Source organism: Dipodomys merriami, unplaced genomic scaffold (assembly GCF_024711535.1).
Source record: "Dipodomys merriami isolate MVZ:Mamm:240054 unplaced genomic scaffold, mDipMer1.0.p SCAF_12, whole genome shotgun sequence".
NCBI lineage: Eukaryota > Metazoa > Chordata > Mammalia > Rodentia > Heteromyidae > Dipodomys > Dipodomys merriami.
Window position 1 is genome coordinate 4,249,440 of NW_027202493.1, and position 20,911 is coordinate 4,270,350.

The window sequence follows — 20,911 nt, forward strand, 5'->3', positions numbered from 1 at the left end:
TAAATGTCACAGAGACAAAGTACGGACTCAATAGAGGCTAGGAGCTCTGAAGGAAATGGGGAGATCACATTGCGTAAGGGAGGGTCATGTCAACCTTGGGTTTTGAGGCTGAACTGGCTGGCCCAGTTGACTTCATAAGATGAAGATCTCAATGTGCTCTCAAATGATTCTTGATCCTCTTCCATATGTGAGTTATGATGGACAAGGTAGAAATTAGAAATGAAAATTCAATGAAAGCAACAGACATAAGTCAGGAAATGCAGGCACGGATGTTTAATTATTTCACAGTTTCGTCCCTCAGAAGTGCACCAGAAAAAAGGGAGACACTTTGGGTTTTTTTCTTGCCTCAGGTCTGTTGCTGACGACTATTTAGTACTGCCTTCTTGTTGGTTAATAGTGTTCATCGTGGTCCGACTGTGGCTGTAGAAGAAACCAAAATACAAACAAAATGTCAGTGCTGCTCTTTTGTAGCTAAACATATTTCTAATTCAATTAACTGAAAATATATGGGTGATTGAAGGGCAAAAATATCTGAAATAACTAATCCCAGACAGAACAACTATCTTCTACTTCAACTGCAGATACACCTTGTAATATTAGTGGCTTCCTAAAATACACAAAGTGTTTGTTTATCCACATTTGCAAAATATTCATTTCAATAAATAATGTTGAGAAAATCCATTCTTAATATTTAAAATAATTGGGGCTGGGAAGGGTGCTCAGTGGTAGAGTGCTTGCCTTGCATGCATGAGGCCCTGGGTTCAATTCCTCAGTACCACATAAGCTCAAGTGGTAGAGTGCTTGAAAAATAATTCACCACCTCCCAATAATGTCAGATTTGTATGAATCCATCAAGGAATTAATCCATTAGCTATCAGAGCCCTCCACATCCCCAATCACTGCCCCAAACTGGCAACTAAACCTCCAAAATTCATGAACTTGTGGGGGATATTTAGTATTCAAACCAGAACAGATGTGCAAAAGCAGTTCTGTTTTCTTTCATAATTTTTCTTTTGTGCTGGTATTGGGGCTTGAACTCAGGGCCTCACACTCCTTAGCTTTTTTTCTCAAGGCTAGTACTATACCACTTGTGCCATACTTTCCCTAAAGAATAGCTTAGTGTATGTTTGTTTGTGTTTGTGTGTGTGTGTGCGTGTAGGAGAGAGAGAGAGGTAGAGACAGAGACAGAGACAGACAGAGACAGAGAGAGAATCAGTACAGGGACTTGAACATAGGACCTAGTGTTCTTCCTTAGCTTTATGTGTTCAAGTCTATATCACCTGAGCCACACCTCTACTAAGAATAGCTTCAGCTATTTTTTTCTTGTGCCAGTATTGGTGATTGAACTCCAGAGCCTGTCTCTTTCTTTTTCCACTCAAGATTGGTATTCTACCCATGGGCACTAGTTTCACTTCTGCCAAAGCAGTTCTGAGAGAGAAAAAACACAGAAACCATAGAAAAAGAAGGAAGATTTCAAATTAATCTAGAGGTTATTCCTTAATAGGAGATAAATAAAGAAAAGAATAAAATACAAAATGATTAGATTAAAAAGAATGGAATTAAACTGAAAGAGGAAACCCATATAAAAAGGTCAGTAAACCCAAGAATTGATTCTTTGAAAAAAAATAAATGAAGTTGACAAACTGTTAGCTAGACAAAGAATAAAAAGACTCAAGTAAGTAAAATCGGAAATGGAATTAGAGTTTACATAACTAAGCTATTCAGTCAGCCTAGAAACCTATAGATAAATGAATGGATACACCAAGTTATATATGTATGGAGTTCTAATCAGACATAAAGAACAAAATCATATTGTTTTCAAGAAAATGGTGATGGCTATGTGAAGTCAAATCAGCAAGACTAGTAACATGTTTTCTCTCTCATATATTGAATATGGGGAGAGGGCATGAAAGAAAAAGAAGAATTGTTAGTGGTATGGAATGGGAAGCAGGGAAAGAGAGGAATGAGAGAATAGTAGAGGTAGTAAATATCATCAAAGTATGTATACATGGAGATGTCATAGTGAAACCTATTTCTTTATACAACTACTATGTTATTAATAAAATGGAAGTGGTGGCCTTATGACAGATGCCTCAGGAATCAAAAGTATCATTAGTCAGTAACATAAACAATTATACAAACCAGCTACTCTAAAGGAAACAGAAAAATTCTGGAAAAAATACAATCTACCAAGAGTGAATTATAAAGAAACTGGAAATTTAAAGAAACAACATCAAAGAACCACCCAGAACTAGAGAGATCTATCACTACAGTTATCAAACATCCAAATAGTTACAACCAGTACTTCTTAAGTTTTCCAAACTATAGAACTGAAAACATACTACTACAAGACCAGCATCTTCCTGGTACTTAAGCCAGACAAGGGTATCACAAAAAGAAGCCATTATCTCTAAGGAAAATGTGAAGTGCAAATTTCAATAAAATATAAATAAACCTAATTCAAAAACATAGTCATCATCTTTCACTACAGTAAATTGTCATCAAAACGTAAATGCTTTTTCTCAATGCTAATGAAAATAGGTCACAATTGTGTGTTTCTAGTTACCAGCTCTCATGTATAACTAATATCTTTCCTTCGGATGGGTCAGGGATGGAGAGGCTGACTGACAATTTTTGCAATCCAGTTTTGTTAGTCATTATTTTAAAATAGCCTACAGTGAAAACCATAGAGAATATTATAAACAAATTTGTTCATTATAAATTAGTCATTTACTGCCTTTAAGTGGTAATCCATACATAGGATATGGAGTAATTTTATCACATTGATAAGCACATACCTTTCACTGGTGGATATCTTGCTGTTGCTATTGCTGTATTCTGACCTGGATCAAAAATGAAGAAAATCTGGTTTAAACTGGGGAAATTTTTACATTTAAAAATTAAATGATCATTTGAAGACCATATTCCTTTTTGCTCACAGCCTGATGCTCTACTACATGAGCCACACCTTCATTTTTTGCTTTTTACTGATTAGTTGGAGATAAGAATTTTTCTAATTTGTTTGAGGGGGCTAGCTTCAAACATTAATCCTCAGATCTCAGACTCTTGAGTAACTAAAATTTCAGATGTGAGCCACAAGTGTCAAGGAAGTATTCATATTTTTAAGCCCACATCTGTTTAAGGAGCACCTTACTTTGTGATATCCTTAATTCATTAAGCCAAATAAAGCCAAAATCATAGAGTAACATTCAAAATATTCAGCTAACCTAAACATTACCTGCTACTCTATTAAAATATACAAGTTTTATGCTTTATGTAGCAGTTATAAATCTAACTTAAATTTTGGAAAACCTCCAACAATCATGTTACAAATATTAAATAGTATTGAGAAATTTGGTTTTACACATATAATATTCAAACCATAGTATATATGTAATAATTTTTATAAATTTACTTTTAATTTGGGCCCAAAATGTTGTATATTTGAACCAACTCATAAATGACCTAGGACATCAAGCGGTAAACACCTCTATTTCTTGGCACTACCTTATGTATTTTTACTTAGATAAATTTACAATTCTCCTAGGAAAAATTTTCCAAAAAATTTCTTTCCTTTTACCATAATAAAACAATTTTGTGTTTTCTTCAACTATCAATTGCAGAGGTAAAATAAGAGGAAAATACTTCTGTGGCAAAATACTGTAAATTATGTAAAGGAACTCAATGGCATGTTTGAATATTTGTGGAACTGATGGTCAATAATATGGCTGGGAAGGTGGCTCAGTGGTAGAATGCTTGCCTTGCATGCATGAGGCCCTGGGTTCGATTCCTCAGCACCACATAAGCAAAAAGAAAAAAGCCGGAAGTGGCACTGTGGCTCAAGTGGTAGAGTACTAGCCTTGACCTGAAGAGCTGAGGGACAGTGCCCAGGCCCAGTGTTCAGGATGATCGGACCCAAAAAAATAATAATAATATGGTGATTTGTTTCATTAATATACCTAAAGGATTATGCACATTTGGAAGCCATTGTTGTGTCATGTTTCATAGAGTTATAGAGAAAAATTTCAAGTACTCCGAAACAAAATCATTTGTTTAAGGTAACAGTTTTATGTGCAAGATTTGCGACTGAAAAGAAAATTTTACAAGCTAAATGTAATTTCTCTAATAACACATCTCCCTAACTGTATGTTTCTCTAAATAACTAGCTTTACAAATTAGCAACATTGATATTTAGGACAATGAATATTGTAAGAACAAGTTCAAGGTATGGTCTGTAAATGAGAAAAGGGTTCTAATACAGATGTTTCTCAGTGGCCTAATGATTTATAATTTAATAATTTTTTGCAAGTTCCCTTTCTAATAAAAGCCTATTGGACAACCTTGCAAATATATCAAGGTCAGGGGACCACAAGCTTAATAGTCTTCTAATATACTCTTGGCCAACATATCTCCTCCTATTTCAGGGTTGACTAAGAGTTAAACATGCAGCATGGACATCAAACCTGTTTGAATTGTAGTCCTGTGCCTCTCCTTCTATTACCTTACCTGTTGTCTTAGATATTGCTCATGTAAATGAATATTGCTTTTTGGCTTATTAAATAAAACAACAGTAGATATATGTGCACATGTATACCTATCTGTTTCAGTTTCTCTTCTCAAGCAAAACTTTCTTAATTTATTCTGATTTACTAAACCAATAAGAATAATGACAAGCACTGGTACAGAAATGTAGAAGATGAGTTGAAACTTGAATTTTGGGAGAACAGGTTGTGCCTCAAAATAGCCTAGAATGGAAAATACCAATTTTAAATTAATGTCAGAGATTGGATTAATCAAAGGAAAAACTGAAGAAGACATTTTTATCAGCCTTATTCCTTATTAAACCTAAATACTTATTAAACACTCTATTCTTACCTGTTCTGAATATAATAAAAATTGAATGTATACACTTATATATGTTTCTCATGTTTTGCTAGGGTTTTTGAGTCCTTAATCTTTTTTTTTTCCTTTGGTCAGTCGTGGAGCTTGAACTCTGGGCTTAGGCACTGTCCTTGCCCTCTTCAGCTCAAGGTGAGTGCTCTACCACTTGAACCACAGCACCACTTCTGGTTTTCTAGTGGTTTATTAGAGATAAGAGTCTCACGGACTTTCCTGCTGGGTCTGGCTTTGAATCACTATCCTCAGATCTCAGCCTCCTGAGTAGCTAAGATTATAGGCGTGAGTCACCGGTGCCCCGCTCCTTACTCTTTCACTACATAAATATTTCTTAGATTGTTAATATTTGCAAACATTCATTTAATCCCCTTACAACTTGTCAATTCACCCTGCAGATATTGGCACTTGTCAATGATTTGACATATATATACATACATATGTATATAATGTATATATAGCATGTACATATACTATGTATATGTATATATGTGTATATATTTCTGTGTACAAATATACACACACATACACACAGAACTTAGTACTTGGAAGTGATTTGTAACTATAACAAATATATTAACTCATGGAATTGACTTTGGATCTGAATAATTGCTAAAGGGTGAAGCACCTTTAAGGATCACTTTGAAGATGGCCTAGATTCCATTAAGGTACCATTGATATAAATGCAGAAATGCAGCTGGGAAGGTGGCTCGGTGGTAGAGTGCTTGCCTTGCATGCATGAGGCTCTGGGTTCAATTCCTCAGCACCACATAAGCAAAAAGAAAAAACCCAGAAGTGGTGCTGTGGCTCAACTGGTAGAGTGTTATCCTTGAGCTGAAGAGCTGAGGGCAGTGCCCAGGCCCAGAGTTCAGGCTGCATGACCGACAAAAAAAAAAAGAAAAAGAAAAAGAAATGCAGAAATGCCAATGTTGGAAGAGTAATTCTGGCAAAGGCTAAGAGAAAAAAATAAAGAAAGGCAGGGGAGACCACCCACATCTTATAGAATACACATAGAAAGAATCATGAACAGAGTGTGAATATGAATATGAATACAGTAAAAGTGTTTCTGGTGAGGTCTCAGACAGAAATAAGGACCATGTTTTATGACAATGAAATAAGACAATTCCCTGTTACAAAGTGAGAAAGACTCCTGATATTTTCAGCAAATACAAAATAGACTTTTGCTCATCTCCCTGTATATTTAACTCACAGCAGAAAATTTAGTCTATAGTTACAGTGAGGGAAGACTTTCCCTGCAAAGTGGAATGCATACCTGGTTTATTTCGCTTGAAGGCAGGTCACTCATTGACATAGAGAGGACACTTCCTAACAAAAGCTTTTAGTCACTTGTTTCCTCAATATGTGAAGGAACACTCAAAGAGATGTCTGTTTTAACTTTATAAAATAGAAAGAGATGGCTTCCATATGCATATACAAAATGAATACAATTGATGCCAGAAAAAGAAAGTATGCTTTAATACCAGGTTGCCATAAAATTTCCTTGTTGGACAAGAAGGTTATTCTTTTTTTCCCACCAGTCCTGATATTTGAACTCGGGGCCTAGGTGCTGTCCCTGAGCTTCTTTTCCTCAAGGCTAGTACTCCCATTTGAACCACACCTCCACTTCTAGCTTTTTTAGTGCTTAACTGGAGATAAGAGTCTCACAAACTTTCCTGCTTGGCCTGGCTTTGAACGGTGATGCTCAGATCTGAGCCTCCTGAATAACTAGGATGACAGATGTGAGCTGTCAGTGTCTATCAAGAACGTTATTCTTTTAAAAAAAAAAAAAAAAAAACTTATTGTTCGGAAGGTGATGGATGGACCTGAGAAAAATTGTTAAATGAAGTAAGTCAGGCTCAGAGAGACCAAGGCACATGTTTCTCTCAGATTTAGAAATTTGGTCGAAATTATAACTATATATGAAAATGTACCTAAGATAATATACAGGAATATACAGACAAACTAAAATATAGTGTTATATACAGAAGAGGAGTCCAATGGTGCAACCACTGTGAACAACTAACTTACAGTTTAACAAAATGAATACCAGGCAACTGGAACATGTGTTGTTGAGGTCTGGGGAAAGTTTGAGGGGCAAGGTTGCAGACAAATGGCAAGAGGAAGGGTAGGTGAATACAGTCATAATATTCGATGTGCACATATGTAAAAATGGAGCTAGGAAATTTAAGGGGATGGGTAGGGTTGGGAGAGATGGAGGAGAACAATAGAAGAGTTGACTCTGATCAAGATGCATTGTAGTCAGTTAATAACTACATGAATTTATGATATGTTGTATCCCTTTGTATAACTATTTAAAGATTGATCATGATGATGATGATGGTGTTCTGTCATTTTTAAGTGCATGGAGAAATGGAAAACTGGAAAAATAGGGGTAAAGTAAAATAGAAATATTATTTTCTTCACAATAGTTAGGTGGTCTAGAGAGAAGCTAAATTTTATATTAAGCAAATTAAAGCCACACAGAGAAATGTTTATGTTTAGCATCATAGGTAGGAGGTAAAACAGATCAACATGAACACAAAGTAAAGGTTAATAGAGGGTGGAAGTGGTGTGGAGCACTGGAGAGTAGATAAAAGGAGGTCAGATTTACTGAGCCCAACTGATATACAACATTAGGCACCCTGTAATCAAAAATGTAAAAGAAAGAAAAAGAAGGAAAGGAGGGAGGAAGGGAGGAAGGGAGGGAGAGAGGGAGGGAGGGAGGGAGGGAGGAAGGAAGGAAGGAAGGAAGGAAGGAAGGAAGGAAGGAAGGAAAGGAGGGAGGGAGGGAGGGAGGGAGCAAGAGAGGGAAAGAAAGAAAGAAAGAAAGAAAGAAAGAAAGAAAGAAAGAAAGAAAGAAAGAAAGAAAGAAAGAAAGAAAGAAAGAAAGAAAGAAAGGAAGGAAGGAAGGAAGGAAGGAAGGAAGAAAGGAAGAAAGGAAGAAAGGAAGAAAGGAAGAAAGGAAGAAAAGTTTTATAAAACATATAAAGAATTACTTAAAGGCTGAAAGGGTTAAGAGATACATGATTAGAAATGAAACAGAAAGAATAAGAATATTTGACTCTAGAGCCTGGAGGAAGATGGCTGAAGAGAAGCTGGGGGTTAAACAAGCTGTGACATAGAAACCAGTTTTAGTGTTCCAGTGAAAAATCCAAGGCTAGAGAGTCACACCACGTATGCCATCATAGTACAGAGAGTTTAGCCAGAGAGGAAAATTCCAGACAGCTTGTTTAAGGACACTGGCATTTGCTGCAGCAGGCCACCATATCAACAGACAGAGCCTGGGACAAAGGTACCAGAGACCGTGTGCAAGCATATTCTACTCACAGCTAGCAATAACTGACAAGGAGTAGAAATATTCATCCTGCTGACCACAGACAGTCGCAGACTATGCATGGCCGAGAAACCAAGGGAAAGTCGTTAGTACCCCACAAGACAATCCCACTCCTTCTCACAGGGCAGCATTGGGAAGGTAGCCACTCCCCCACTACTGGAGAAGAACTCCATGTTTGATATTGACAAAGACCTGGCCAGAGCAACTAGCACATAACTAGGCCTGGGAAGAAGACAATGGGAGCCACTCAACAGGTGAAAGGAACCTGACCTGCAGAGCTCAGCTCCACCTCCAGAGAAAGTTGCTCTTCCTAGGTAGAGAAAACTCTGCCCAAGGTTTGGTGACTTTCTTCACTGGGTAAACAGAGCCAGAGGCGGCCCCACCCCTCTGCAGCACAGGCAGCAACTCCAGTTGCTGGAGGGTAAAAGAAAACCAATTGGAAACTGGACAGCATAAATCCTGAGACTGGCTCCAGGCTGGGCTGCATGAGTGTCTCAGGAACTAGTCTGTCAGGGAAAAGCTTCTGATTGCTGACAAGTCACAACCCTACCCACAACCTAGCTCCCTCACAGCAACTCCAAGCTAGAGGAAACAGCCACCTCCTTCTTTTGTGACACTCAAAACATATATCTCTCCCACTGAACTAGCCTAGGAGGAATGTCATAAAGTCCTGGTAAGACAAGCTTCATTCTGCCTGCTCAAACAAACTGATTTGAGAAACCAACTAAGCCACAGGAAAACCAAACACCACAAACAAACCAGAGACTCCACCAAGAGACTGATTACAGACATAGGGGAGACACAAGATCTCCCCCCTAATTTTTTAAATTTTTTTTAAAATTTGCTTTCTATTTTTTCATCATTTTTATTTTTTAATTCTCTTTTTAGTCTTTTCCCTTTTTGTCCTTTTCCTTTTTTTGCTTTGCTTAATTGCTGTTCTGTTCATCCCCAGATACATACCTGTCTTCAATTATTAGATCTTAAATTTCATTATGTACATGCTTAATTTAGATATCGATTACTCAATTCAAAAACTCTCAGCCTTAACCACTTTAATTGTGCTATTATTTCTTTATACTTATATAATTTTTAAGTGTTTCATTCTTAATTTTTTATTTTTTTTTCCTTTTACTGTATCTCTCTTTTCCTTTCCTTCTCTCTTTTTCCTCTCTCTGAATTTAGGTCCTTATTTTCCCTTTCTCCCTTTCCCTCCCCACATTCTTCTAATCTTATTTTCTCCTCATAATTCTCCCTAGACCTATCCATTTCTGGTCCCTTACTCCTTCTTTGAATTTCTTAGTACACTGATCCCTAGCTGTTTGTTGTTGAACTAGATTGTATCTGTATTCATTCTGACTGTTTCAAACAATCTGGGCAACTGCAGGGCTCTGGGTTGATGCTTGCCTTAAAAATACTGTTCTAGTGTGGAATTGGTTATATTTTCTTTTTTAAAACTTTTTATTAGTTTTTTATTGTAAAAATAGTATACAGAGGGGTTACAGTTACATGAGTAAGGTAATGAGTATATTTCCTATTGAGCATTCTTACCTCCTCCTTTGTTGCTTTTATTTTCATACCCAAATGGGTAGAACAAGCTGTAGAAACACCTGAAAAATATCAAGTCCAGATACCTCATGGTAATCATGCAAAAGAGCAGTTAACCAATAATCCAGAGGAGAACTCCCAAAATGCTCTACAAACACTACTGGTAAACATGCTGAATGAAAAGATCAAAAGCCTGCAAAGGGCTCTGTGTGAGCAGGACAGGGAAATGCATAAGCATAATGAGGCTAACCAAGTATTAATAGAGGAATTTTGTGAGCATGAAGCCCAACAGAAGAAAAGGGACTCCAATGAAACTATAATCAATCAACTAAGGGATTTGAGAATGAACACTGAAAACCAAATTAAGGAAGTAAAGAAGTCCATACAAGATCTAAAACAAAGATCCAACAAAGAATTTGAAGCCATCAAATATGACCAATTAGAAGGAAAGGAAATAATAAACAATGTAGAAAGTCTTCACAGTAGGTTAGACCATGCAGAAGATCAAATCTTGGGGATTGAAGACAGCCTAGATATTATAGAGAAAGAACATATAACTATCCAAGACAAATCCAAGAAATATGGTAGATCTATTCAACATATAAAAGACACCATCAGAAGGCCTAATTTAAAGCTAATGAGTGTAAAGGAGGGCTGAGAGGCAGAAGTTAACAATCTAGGAAATTAATTAACAGGATCCTAGAAGAGAACTGCCCAAACACGCAAAAAGATAGGCCCATCCAGGTACAAGAAGCCTTTAGAACCCCAAATAGACCAGACCAGAACAGGACATCCCACTGCCACATTGTAATCCACACAGGATCAATAGAGACCAAGAAAAGGATCCTTAAAGCTGTCAGGGAGAAAAAAATCAATCACCTATAAAGGGAAACCAATCAGAATAACAGATGTCTCAACAGAGACCATGAAAGCAAAAAGAGAATGAAATGATGTATGCCACACCCTAAAAGAAGTATCAACCAAGAATACTGTACCAAGCTAAGCTCTTCTTCATAATTGAGGGATGAATAAAAACCTACCATAACAAAGAAAAATTGAAACAACAGAACTCCAACAAACCAGCATTACAAAAGATACTGAAAGATGTCCTACACATAGAAAACCAACAAGAGTGTGATAAAGGCCAAGAAATGGCACCCAAACAGAGAATATGAGAATCATAGGAAGAACTGGTTGACACAGTCCCTAAAAAGTGGGATAACATGGCAGGGACTACCAAGCACTTCTCAGTCCTAACTCTCAATATTAATGGGCTTAACTCTCCAATTAAGTGACATAGATTGTCTAGTTGGATCAAAAAGCAAGATCCTTCTGTCTGCTGCTTTCAAGACACACACCTTGCCCACAAAAGAAACGTATTCTGAAAGTGAAAGGCAGGAATAAAATCTACCAAGCAAATGGCCCCGATAACCAGGCAGGAGTTGCAATCTTAATATCAGATAAAATACTTCAAATTAAAATAAGTGATGGGGGGGGATCGGGTAGGAGGGGATGGGAGGATATGGGAAGGGGAAACAAAGGAGGAGGCAACAATGCTTGATAAGAAATGTACTCATTATCTTGCCCATGTAATTGTAACCCCTCTGTATGGTATTTTCACCATTAAAAAATAAGAAAGAAAGAAATGAAAAAAAATGAATAAAATAAGTGAGATGAGAAAAAGAAGGACATTACATATTAATTAAGGGATCTCTCCTTCAGGAGGATATTACAATTCTAAATATTTATTCACCAAACAACAGAGCAACCTAATTTATCTAAGAAACACTACATTCCCTAGAATCTCACATAGATCCAAAGACATTAATTGTCAGAGACTTTAACATACCATTATCCCCCACTGGATAGATCAACCTGGCAAAAACTCAACAGAGAAACCTTGGCTCTATACAACTGCATAGACCAACTAGACTTAACAGACATCTACTGAATATTTCACCCAGCAGCATATGGAACATTCTCCAAAAATAAACCACATTTTAGGTCACAAAGAAAATTTGTCCAAATTCAGAAACATTGAAATTATTCCCTATATTCTCTCAGACCACAAGGGAATAAAATTCAACACTAAAAGCCACAAAAGAAAATCCTGTAACATAGGGAGGATGAACAACACACTTTTGAACCACCAGTGAGTCATGGAAGAGATTAGAAATTCAAATGTTCATGCTATTTAACAAAAATGAACATACAAATTACCAGCTCCTCTGGAACATAGTAAAGACAGTACTCAAAGGCAAGTTTATAGCTCTGAGTTCCTATAACAACAAATTGGAGAGATCTGAAACCAACAATTTAGCGAGGTACTTGAGGCTCCTTGATAAAGGCAAAAAGCTAAACCCCAATCCAGTAGATGGAAAGAAATCATTAAAATCAGAATTAAATGAATTAAGAGTCAAAAAAATCCAGAGAGAGAATCAACAAAATAAAGAGTTGGTTCTTCAAAAAAAAATGAACAAAATTGACAGACCCTTAGCAAATCTTATCAGAAAAAGAAGAGAACACACCCAAATAAGCAAACTCAGAGATGAGAATGGAAATATCACTACAGAAACAACCGAGATTCAGGACATTATGAGGAAATTCTGCTCAAACCTTTATGCTAATAAGTTCAAGAATCTGGAAGAAATGGATGAATTTCCAGCAAATATTGACATGCTCAAACTGAACCAAGATGATTTAAACCAACTTAAAAGACCTATACCAAACATCAAAATCGAAACAGCAATAAGAGACCTACTACCTAAGAAAAGCCCAGGACCAGATGGATTTACAGCTGAATTCTACAAGGTCTTCAAACTAGAACTCACATCAATACTCCTCCAAATCTTCAATGAAAATGAAAGTGAAAGTTCACTACTAAACTCTTTCTATGAAGCCATTACAAACCTCACCCCAAAATCAAGCAGGAACTCATCAAAGAAATAGAACTACAGACTCATTTCTTTGATGAACATGGATGCAAAACTTCTCAACAAACTTTTGGCCAATCGACTTCAACAATTCATAAACAAAAGCATACATTATGGAAGTGACGCTTTAGCTCAAGTGGTAGAGCGCTCGCCTTGAGCTGAAGAGCTGAGGGACAACGCCCAGGTCCAGAGTTCAAGCCCCACGATCGACAAAAAATAAATAAATAAATAAAAATAAAAGCATACATTATGAACAAACAGGACTAATTTCAGGGATGCAAAGCTGGTTCAATATTCACAAAGCAATTAATATAACTCATCACCTCAACAAGAGCAAGGAAAAGAATGACATGATTATCTCAATAGATGCAGAAAAAACATTTGACAAGATCCAACACCCTTTATGATGAAAGCTCTGGAAAAAATAGGAATCCATGGAACATTCCTCATTATAATAACGACTAAATATGACAAACCTACAGGCAGAATTTTACTTAATGGCAAAAAGTTAAACCCATTTCCTCTAAATTCAGGAATGAGACAAGGATGTCAGCTCTCTTCAGTCCTCTTCAATTTAGTATTAGAATGCCTAGCTAGAGCAATAAGACAAGAAGCAAACATAAAGGGGATCCAAATAGGGAAAGATGAAGTAAAACTCCCCCTCTTTGCAGATGACATGATCTTATATTTAAAGAATCCCATGGACTCCACTCCCAAGTTACTGGAGCTGATCTAAAACTTTGGCAAATAGCAGGGTATAAAATGGACCCCCAAAAAATCAATGGCTTTTCTGTATTCTAATAACAAGAAGCATGTGGCTGAATCAGGAAAGTAACTCCTTTTCTAATAGCCCACAAAAAATAAAATAGCTAGGAGTTAACTAAAGAGGTGTAGGACCTCTATGATGAAAACTTTAAAAACCTGAAAAAGGAAATTAAAGCAGAACTAAGGAAGTAGAAAAACCTCTCATGCTCCTGGATTGGGAAGATTAACACTGTGAAAATGGCAATACTGCCAAATTCAATGCAAGACCCATCAATATCCCAACCTCATTCTTCAATGAAATAAAATAAGCAATCCAAAACTTCATATGGAACAATAAAAGACCCTTAGCAGAATGAACAGTGCTGGAGGAATATCAATACCAAACTTCAAACTCTACTACAAAGCCAGAGTAATCAAAACAGCTTGTTACTGGCACTAGAACAGACCTGAAGACAAATGAAATAGAACTGAAGACCCAGAAATGAACCCACAGATCTATAGCCACCTAATCTTCAATATGGGAGCTAAAAAAAAATAGAATAGAAGAAAGACAGCTCGTCAGGAAATGGTGCTGACAAAATTCATTCAACACCTGTAGAAAACTAAAGCTAGATCCTTATATATCACTCTGTACTAGGATCAACTCCAAATGGATCAGAGACCTCGAAGTCAAAGCAGACACCCTGAAAATATTACAGGATGGAATAGGAGAAACCCTAGACCTGCTTGGCACAGGCTGAAATTATCTTAATAAAGACCCAGAAACACAGCAAATCAAAGAAAGGCTGGACAAATGGGATTGCATGAAACTGCAGAGCTTCTTGGCAAAGGACATAACAAGCAAGATCAACAGAAAGCCCATGGATTGGGAGAAGATCTTCACTAGCCATAGAACAGACAAGGGCATCATATCTGAAGCATACTTAGAACTCAAAAACTTAAATCCGCCAACTACAAATCCTCAAAGAAAAAACGCCCGATTGATAAGTGGGCTAAAGACTTAAAGAGATCACAAACAAGGCCTTACTAAAGCTACCCGCACAACTATGTTTATTATTCACCATTGCTAAGATATCAACCAACCTAGATGCCCCTCAGTAGATGAATGGATCAAGAAAATCATGTGCCTCCATCAGAAAGAATGACACCATCCCATTTGTTAGGGAATGGAAAACTTGGAAACAATGCTCAATAGGAAATGTACTCATTGCCTTAACTCATTTAACTGTAACCCCTCTTTACAGTATCTTTACAATAAAAAAAAATTTTTTAAGAATATTTGGCTCTATTGTAAGTCAAACAGAGGCATGGCCCTTTGTTTTTATAATCATATGTAGGCAAAACTTTTTAAATTATTTCTATTATATTTTTAAAGTGTTACATTTGTGCTCCTAAAGAATTTATAATAATATGGCCTAGATAACTTCAATATATTTCTAAAAGCTTGATCAGCTTCCCAGACACATTGACTCAACTCTAGCTACTTAAAAGGCAGAAAGATAAGGGATCACAGTGGAGGCCAGTAAAGGAATAAGTTCATAGGACTATCTTAACAAATGGCTAAGTAGTCTGTGACTGTTATCTTGGCAACAGGACGAAGTACAGGTCAGGAGGATCACAGCCCAGGGTAGCTTAAGCAATAACACAAGACTTCCACCTCAAAAACAAAAAGCTAGAAGTGTGGTTCAAGTGTTAGAGCAACTGCCTAGTAAGCATAAGACTCTGAGTTCAATCCTTATTATCACCATTTTAAAAGTTTACAAAGCTGGTCATGTTATGCAGTCTAACTGCAAAGAAGTCTATTGAAGTTTTCCATACATATTTATTTGGAAAGGCCTCAAAAGGAAATTGGGCAGTGTAGACAATTTGCCAAATTTCCTATTTATTTATTTATTTATTTATTTACCCATTTTATAATTTTATTTTATGGTAAAGATGCTGTATAGAGGGGTTGCAGTTACGTGAGTAAGGCAATGAGTACATTTCTTGTAAATTATTGTTAACCCCTTCCCTTGTTGTTGTCCCACTATCCCTTCCCTCCCCCACTTCCCACACTCCTCCTCATCCCCTCCAACTCCCCCCAACCTGATCTTGTAAAGTGTGTTTCCAATATACTGTCCTGTGGGTATCATTGTTGCAATGGTCATCCTGTGTCCTTGTTCCATTTGTTATTCCCCTTTCTCTCCCCAGATTAGACAAATGTATATACAAGATGCAGCTACCAAAATCAAGTACAGTGACAACAGCGGATACACCATAGGAAGAACATTGAAAAGAAACAAAAAAAATCTTATGTCCATATCTTGGGATTCATTTCACTTAGCATCATCTTATATGATCTTTTTTTTAAATTTAATTTAATTTTATTTGTGAACATACTGTACAGAGAGGTTACAATTACATGGGCAGGATAATGCGTACATTTCTTACCAAGCATTGCAGCCTCCTCCTTTGGTTTACCCTTCACATTCCTTCCCAGCCTCCCCCCTCCCCCCAATCCCAATCCTTCTCTTCCCCCCCCTTCCCCCCCCCCCCGCACCGACATTGTAAAGCTCGTTTTGGGCATGACAACTTTTATATGATCTTATGTACATAGTGTTTGAGCTTTTCAGCTCATCTGATAAGATTATCCTATACATTACTTACATTTTTTTACCTTTTGCCAGTGCTGGGGCTTTTGAACTCAGGGCTGGGCACTATCCCTGAGCTTCTTTTGCTCAAGGCTAGCACTCTACCACTTGTGCCACAGTGCCTCTTCCAGCTTTTTCTGTTTATGTGGTGCTGAGGATCAAACCCAAGGCTTCATGCATACTAGGTAAACACTCTACCACTAAGCCACATTGTCAGCCCTCCTATTTACTTACTTATCAGGCACTCTCCCTGAGCTTCTTTGCTCAAGACTCTAGCAGTTTAGCCACAGCTTCATGTTGCTTAATTGGAGTCTCAAGGGCTTTCCTACCCTGGTTAGCTTCAAACTGCAATCCTCAGATCTCAGCTCCTGAGTAGCTAGGATTTCAGCTGTGAGCACACTATTCCTTCCTAGCAATTTTGAGTATACTCAACACCTTAAAGAACTAGGGGATGTCCTCTAGTTATTTCATTACATTCATATCTGTTTAATTTAAAGAAACTACTCAGAGTAGCCAAGGTAGGATGCAAAATGGAAAATTTCAAAGATAACCTAATAGCTCCAAAACAACCATGAAGTCTGGAAGACTTCAAGGCCATCAATATAATGAATAGTGATGCTATTTTGCACTAGGAATATTTGAGACAATTCCAAGTAATACTCAAATTATATATAATGAGATTCCTACTTTTAAAATTGCCTGATACTGGATATACTTTTTCTTTGACAATACAAACCTATATAGTCAGGTGTGTCATTCTTAACCTCACAAATAAAATAACAGTTTTGTTGTCAGAGTTGTTTTCAATCTAGCCTCAAACCTACAATTCCTTTTCTTGCATGTCGTATTTAATCAATGCCATTGTAAGGTCACTAACCTATTTTAGTTGTGATTTTGTGACCATCATCAATACTTCCAAACCCTCCTCTCATTGGTTTGCATTCTGGAGGGGTATATCCGTCAGAACAGTGGCAGTGGTTAAAGTTGTTGCACAGCTGGAATAAAAAAAGTAGAAGAGTCTTTGTAGAGAGAGAGCATATCGGTCCTTAGAGTCTATACTTTTCCCATAAAGCATCTCATTTTAGAGATTGTTAGACAAACTCACTCAATTTCTACTTGAGATTTCCATACAAAGTATGGAAACTTCCTAAAGAAAGTTTCCATTGCCAAATCCACTCTAATCCTTATTATAGCCAGATTCAAATACCTTACAATTTCCAATAATTGGCCACAATTCCTACTCATTTCCCACAACAGTTCAGAGTGTAAATAAACTAGCAAGACTAACATTCTAATTACTTTTTATAGTGTCTTCTCTGTGTAAAAATAGAAATACCTTCCTTCCATGATAACAACACAAAGCCATCTGTCCTTATAGCACATCCACCCCATGTACATAGGAAATTTTATACACATCTTTTACACATTATCATTTGAAATGTTTTCCCTTTATATTATAGGTTGTTAAATGATACCACAAAATATAATGGTGACTAAAATGCAAATATTTTTTACAGTTATATGTCAGGTAAAGTACCTTTCTTTTTGCCGGTTTTTTTCTTTTGGTTTATGTGGTGCTGAGGAATCGAACCCAGAGCCTCATGCATGCAAGGCAAGCGCTCTACCACTGAGCCATCTTCCCAGCCCCGCAAATATTTTTTAAATCTCCCAATTGCTCATTACAGTGTTAAAAGTATTGTTGAAATGAACACTATTGTGACTTACCCCACGGTCATTGCAATCTCTAGTAACGTTACACTTTTGATAGTTTATAAGATATCGCACTTCTTTACATCTCATTCTGTCACAATACTAAGGCAAAGCAAAAAGAAATAAAAACAAAATGGAGTCAGGCAAACAGGTTTATTGCAGAGATAGCATGTAAGGAATTTTAAGAGAAAGAATCTCAGAATTCATATTGTCCAGAATTGGCATCAAAATCTATGAGACTCTCCTGAAATAACTAATATATCTTCAGATTGTCATCATTATGTAAGGAGCTGGTAGTTTTATATTCTTAAGTCTAGCATTAGAAACTGTTTTGGAAAGATAAATCGTTGGAGACATCAACTGATGAATCTATGGCCTCACATTAATTATCTGAAGAGCCCTGAAAGAAGTGATCTCCACCATAGATCACTGTTATCAACAGCCCAAGGGAGACTGACAACAGTGCCATGCACAGCAAGGTGAAGAACTGAAAGGTAAGAGGGGGAAGTCTTAATACCAAAAGACAGAAGAGGGTGGCTGACTATTTCATATGAAAAAAAAAGAGAAAGAATGATATCAGACAATTATAGGAGGTGATAAGACAAGGGAAAAATTCCAATGGTAAGATATATAAAAATATGATTGTCAAAACAAATAAAAGTGCTTGGCCACAAATCTTATTCAGAACTATTATTCATAAGAGATCTTCAGATCTTTTCTGAAAATTTATTCATTCATAGAGGGAAAACACTACATATTTCAGAACATCAAATAATCTGCATAAATTATTGAAAGATAATATTACTGTTTAAAAAAGTTGGCATGGACACAAATGTGGACATATTTAGTTCCTTTCCCAATAGTTCTATGAATGTGGAGAAAGTTAGAAAAATAGAAAAGCAGCACAACAAGCAAATAATTACTATTAACATTTTGGAATTCATGCTAGCCTATTTCTATTTTATATGGAAATTTGAGATCATCCTGGACATAATTGTTTTCACTTAAAATATTTCCTCAGTATAGTTATGCATCATTAAATACGTTGAGCTGCGTATTGGTGGCTCATGCCTATAATCCTAGCTACTCAAGAGGTTAAGATCTGAGGATCATGGTACGTAGCAAGTCCAGACAGCACCAAAAATCCATGAAGCTGTGGCTCTGGTAATAGAGTACTAGCCTTGAAGAAAAAAAAAAAAAAGCTAAAGCTCAGGGGCAATGAACAGGCCCTGAGTTCAAACCCTACAAAGGCACAAAAATAAGTAAATAAATGTTGAACATCTCTACAACTCAAATATATGAAGTTTTTCACAACCTGAGTTTTAATGACTAGCAGCTAACATGAGATATCATATTTAAAAACTTGTCTTAACCATGTAATTATAGCATGTTAGCTTTCTGTATCTGGAATAAATACTTGAGATAATTTTTAAAAGGTGTTGAAAGCACTAATAACATATTAATGGAATGCTGTATGACTTGTAAATACAAACACTGAATGTGCTTCTTCAATGTGCTTCTTCAATGTCAAATTTAAAGATTCTTTAGACTCACTAAATATTTCATAATCCAATGGAACATGATTTCGTTTTACTTGCTAGTTACCACTGAGAAGACTCTAGACTTTCTGTGAAATGTTGAAATGCAGTTTGCCTGGCAGATACAGAAATGATTTTGATCCTAATGAAAAGATAACCCTAAGTGGCGCTGTAGCTCAAGTGGTAGAGCGCTCGCCTTGAGCTGAAGAGCTGAGGGACAGCGCCCAGGCCCAGAGTTCAAGCCCCACGACCGACAAAAAAAAAAAAAAAAAAAAGAAAAGATAACCCTGAATTATAAGACAGGACAGACATTAACAGTTTTTTCACTGACCCCAGCAATTGTAACCCAATATTCTTTTTCCAAATGCCTCTAAATACCAAAGTATTTTGAACCAGCTTTAACAACCTACTGCCCAATAACAGGCTAAATGAGTAACAGCGTGTGTGTGTGTGTGTGTGTGTGTGTGTGTGTGTGTGTGTGTGTGTGTGTGTGTCTTGATGTTAATAGTTTTAACTGAAATACCTAAGAAGATTCAACTTCCAAAGTCAAATTTGTGCTAAGTATGGTAGTTCATGCTTATAATACCACTACATGGGAGACACAACTCCAGAAGGATGTGGTTCAAAACTAGCCCAAACAAAAGTTAGTGATATCCCATCTTCACACACAAGGCAGGAGTGGAGGTTTTTTCTCAGTATGTAACCCCAGAATAGGAGAAAGTCTTTACCAACTATTCAATGGGAAAAGTGATTAACATACAGAATATACAAATAGCTCAAAAATAAACAATAAAAGAACAAACAATTTAATTAATAAGTGGGCAAATGAACTGGACAGTTCTCAGTAAAAGGAATACAACTGGCTTGTAAGTAAACAAAGAAAGGTTAAATATGCCTATCCATAAAAGAAATTGCAAATTAAAACCATACTAGGACTCCTCCTCATTCCAGTCAGAATGGCAGCCATTAAGAAAACAAATGTGTATGTTCCGCTGGTTTACACCTGTGAGCCTAGCTACTAAGGAGGTTGAGATCTGAAAATCATGTTTGAAACCAGTTTAGGCAAGAAAGTCAATGAGATTCTTTTTTCCAATTAGCCAGCAAAAAAAGCTATAAATGGAGCTATGGCTCAAGTTGTAGAGTACCAACCTTCAGCAAAAAGGCTCAGGCCGTGAATTCAAGCCCCCGGATTGGCACAGATAAAGAGAGTGTGGGGGAGAAAAACAGCAACAAAGGGGGGGGGGCACCGGGAGGAGGAGGAAGGGGGAGGGGGAGGGGAAAAGGGGAGGGGGAGGAGGAGGAGCAAGAGTGGGAGGAGGGGGAAGGAGAGAAGGGGGAGAAGGAAGAGGAGGAAGAGAAGAGGGAAGAAGAGGAGGGGGAGGAGGAGGAGGGGGAGGAAGAGAGGGAGGAGAAGGGGGAGGAAGATGAGGAGGAGGAGGAGGAGGAGGAGGAGGAGGAGGAGGAGGAGGAGGAAGAAGAAGAGGAAGAGGAAGAAGAAGAAGAAGAGGAAGAAGAAGAAGAAGGAGAAGAAGGAGAAGAAGGAGAAGAAGGAGAAGAAGGAGA

The 20,911-nt window shown here is 37.1% G+C and overlaps 1 protein-coding gene across 2 annotated transcripts in view; it reads right to left on the reverse strand.

Annotated features, from left to right (window-relative positions):
• Positions 1-258: 258 nt before the first annotated feature.
• The window catches only part of LOC138823153 (disintegrin and metalloproteinase domain-containing protein 5-like), a 75,897-nt gene continuing 55,244 nt past the window's right edge, over positions 259-20,911 (reverse strand). Inside the window, exons 17-21 of one of the 2 annotated variants that reach the window (XM_070016122.1) lie at positions 17,826-17,912; positions 16,978-17,095; positions 4,595-4,745; positions 2,799-2,843; positions 259-420 (exon numbers count right to left, since the gene is read on the reverse strand). In XM_070016122.1, the coding sequence (XP_069872223.1) occupies positions 366-420; positions 2,799-2,843; positions 4,595-4,745; positions 16,978-17,095; positions 17,826-17,912 (456 nt within the window). In that variant the 3' untranslated portion in view covers positions 259-365. The remainder of the gene's footprint in view (positions 421-2,798; positions 2,844-4,594; positions 4,746-16,977; positions 17,096-17,825; positions 17,913-20,911) is intronic. The other variant, XM_070016123.1, reaches the window with a different exon arrangement.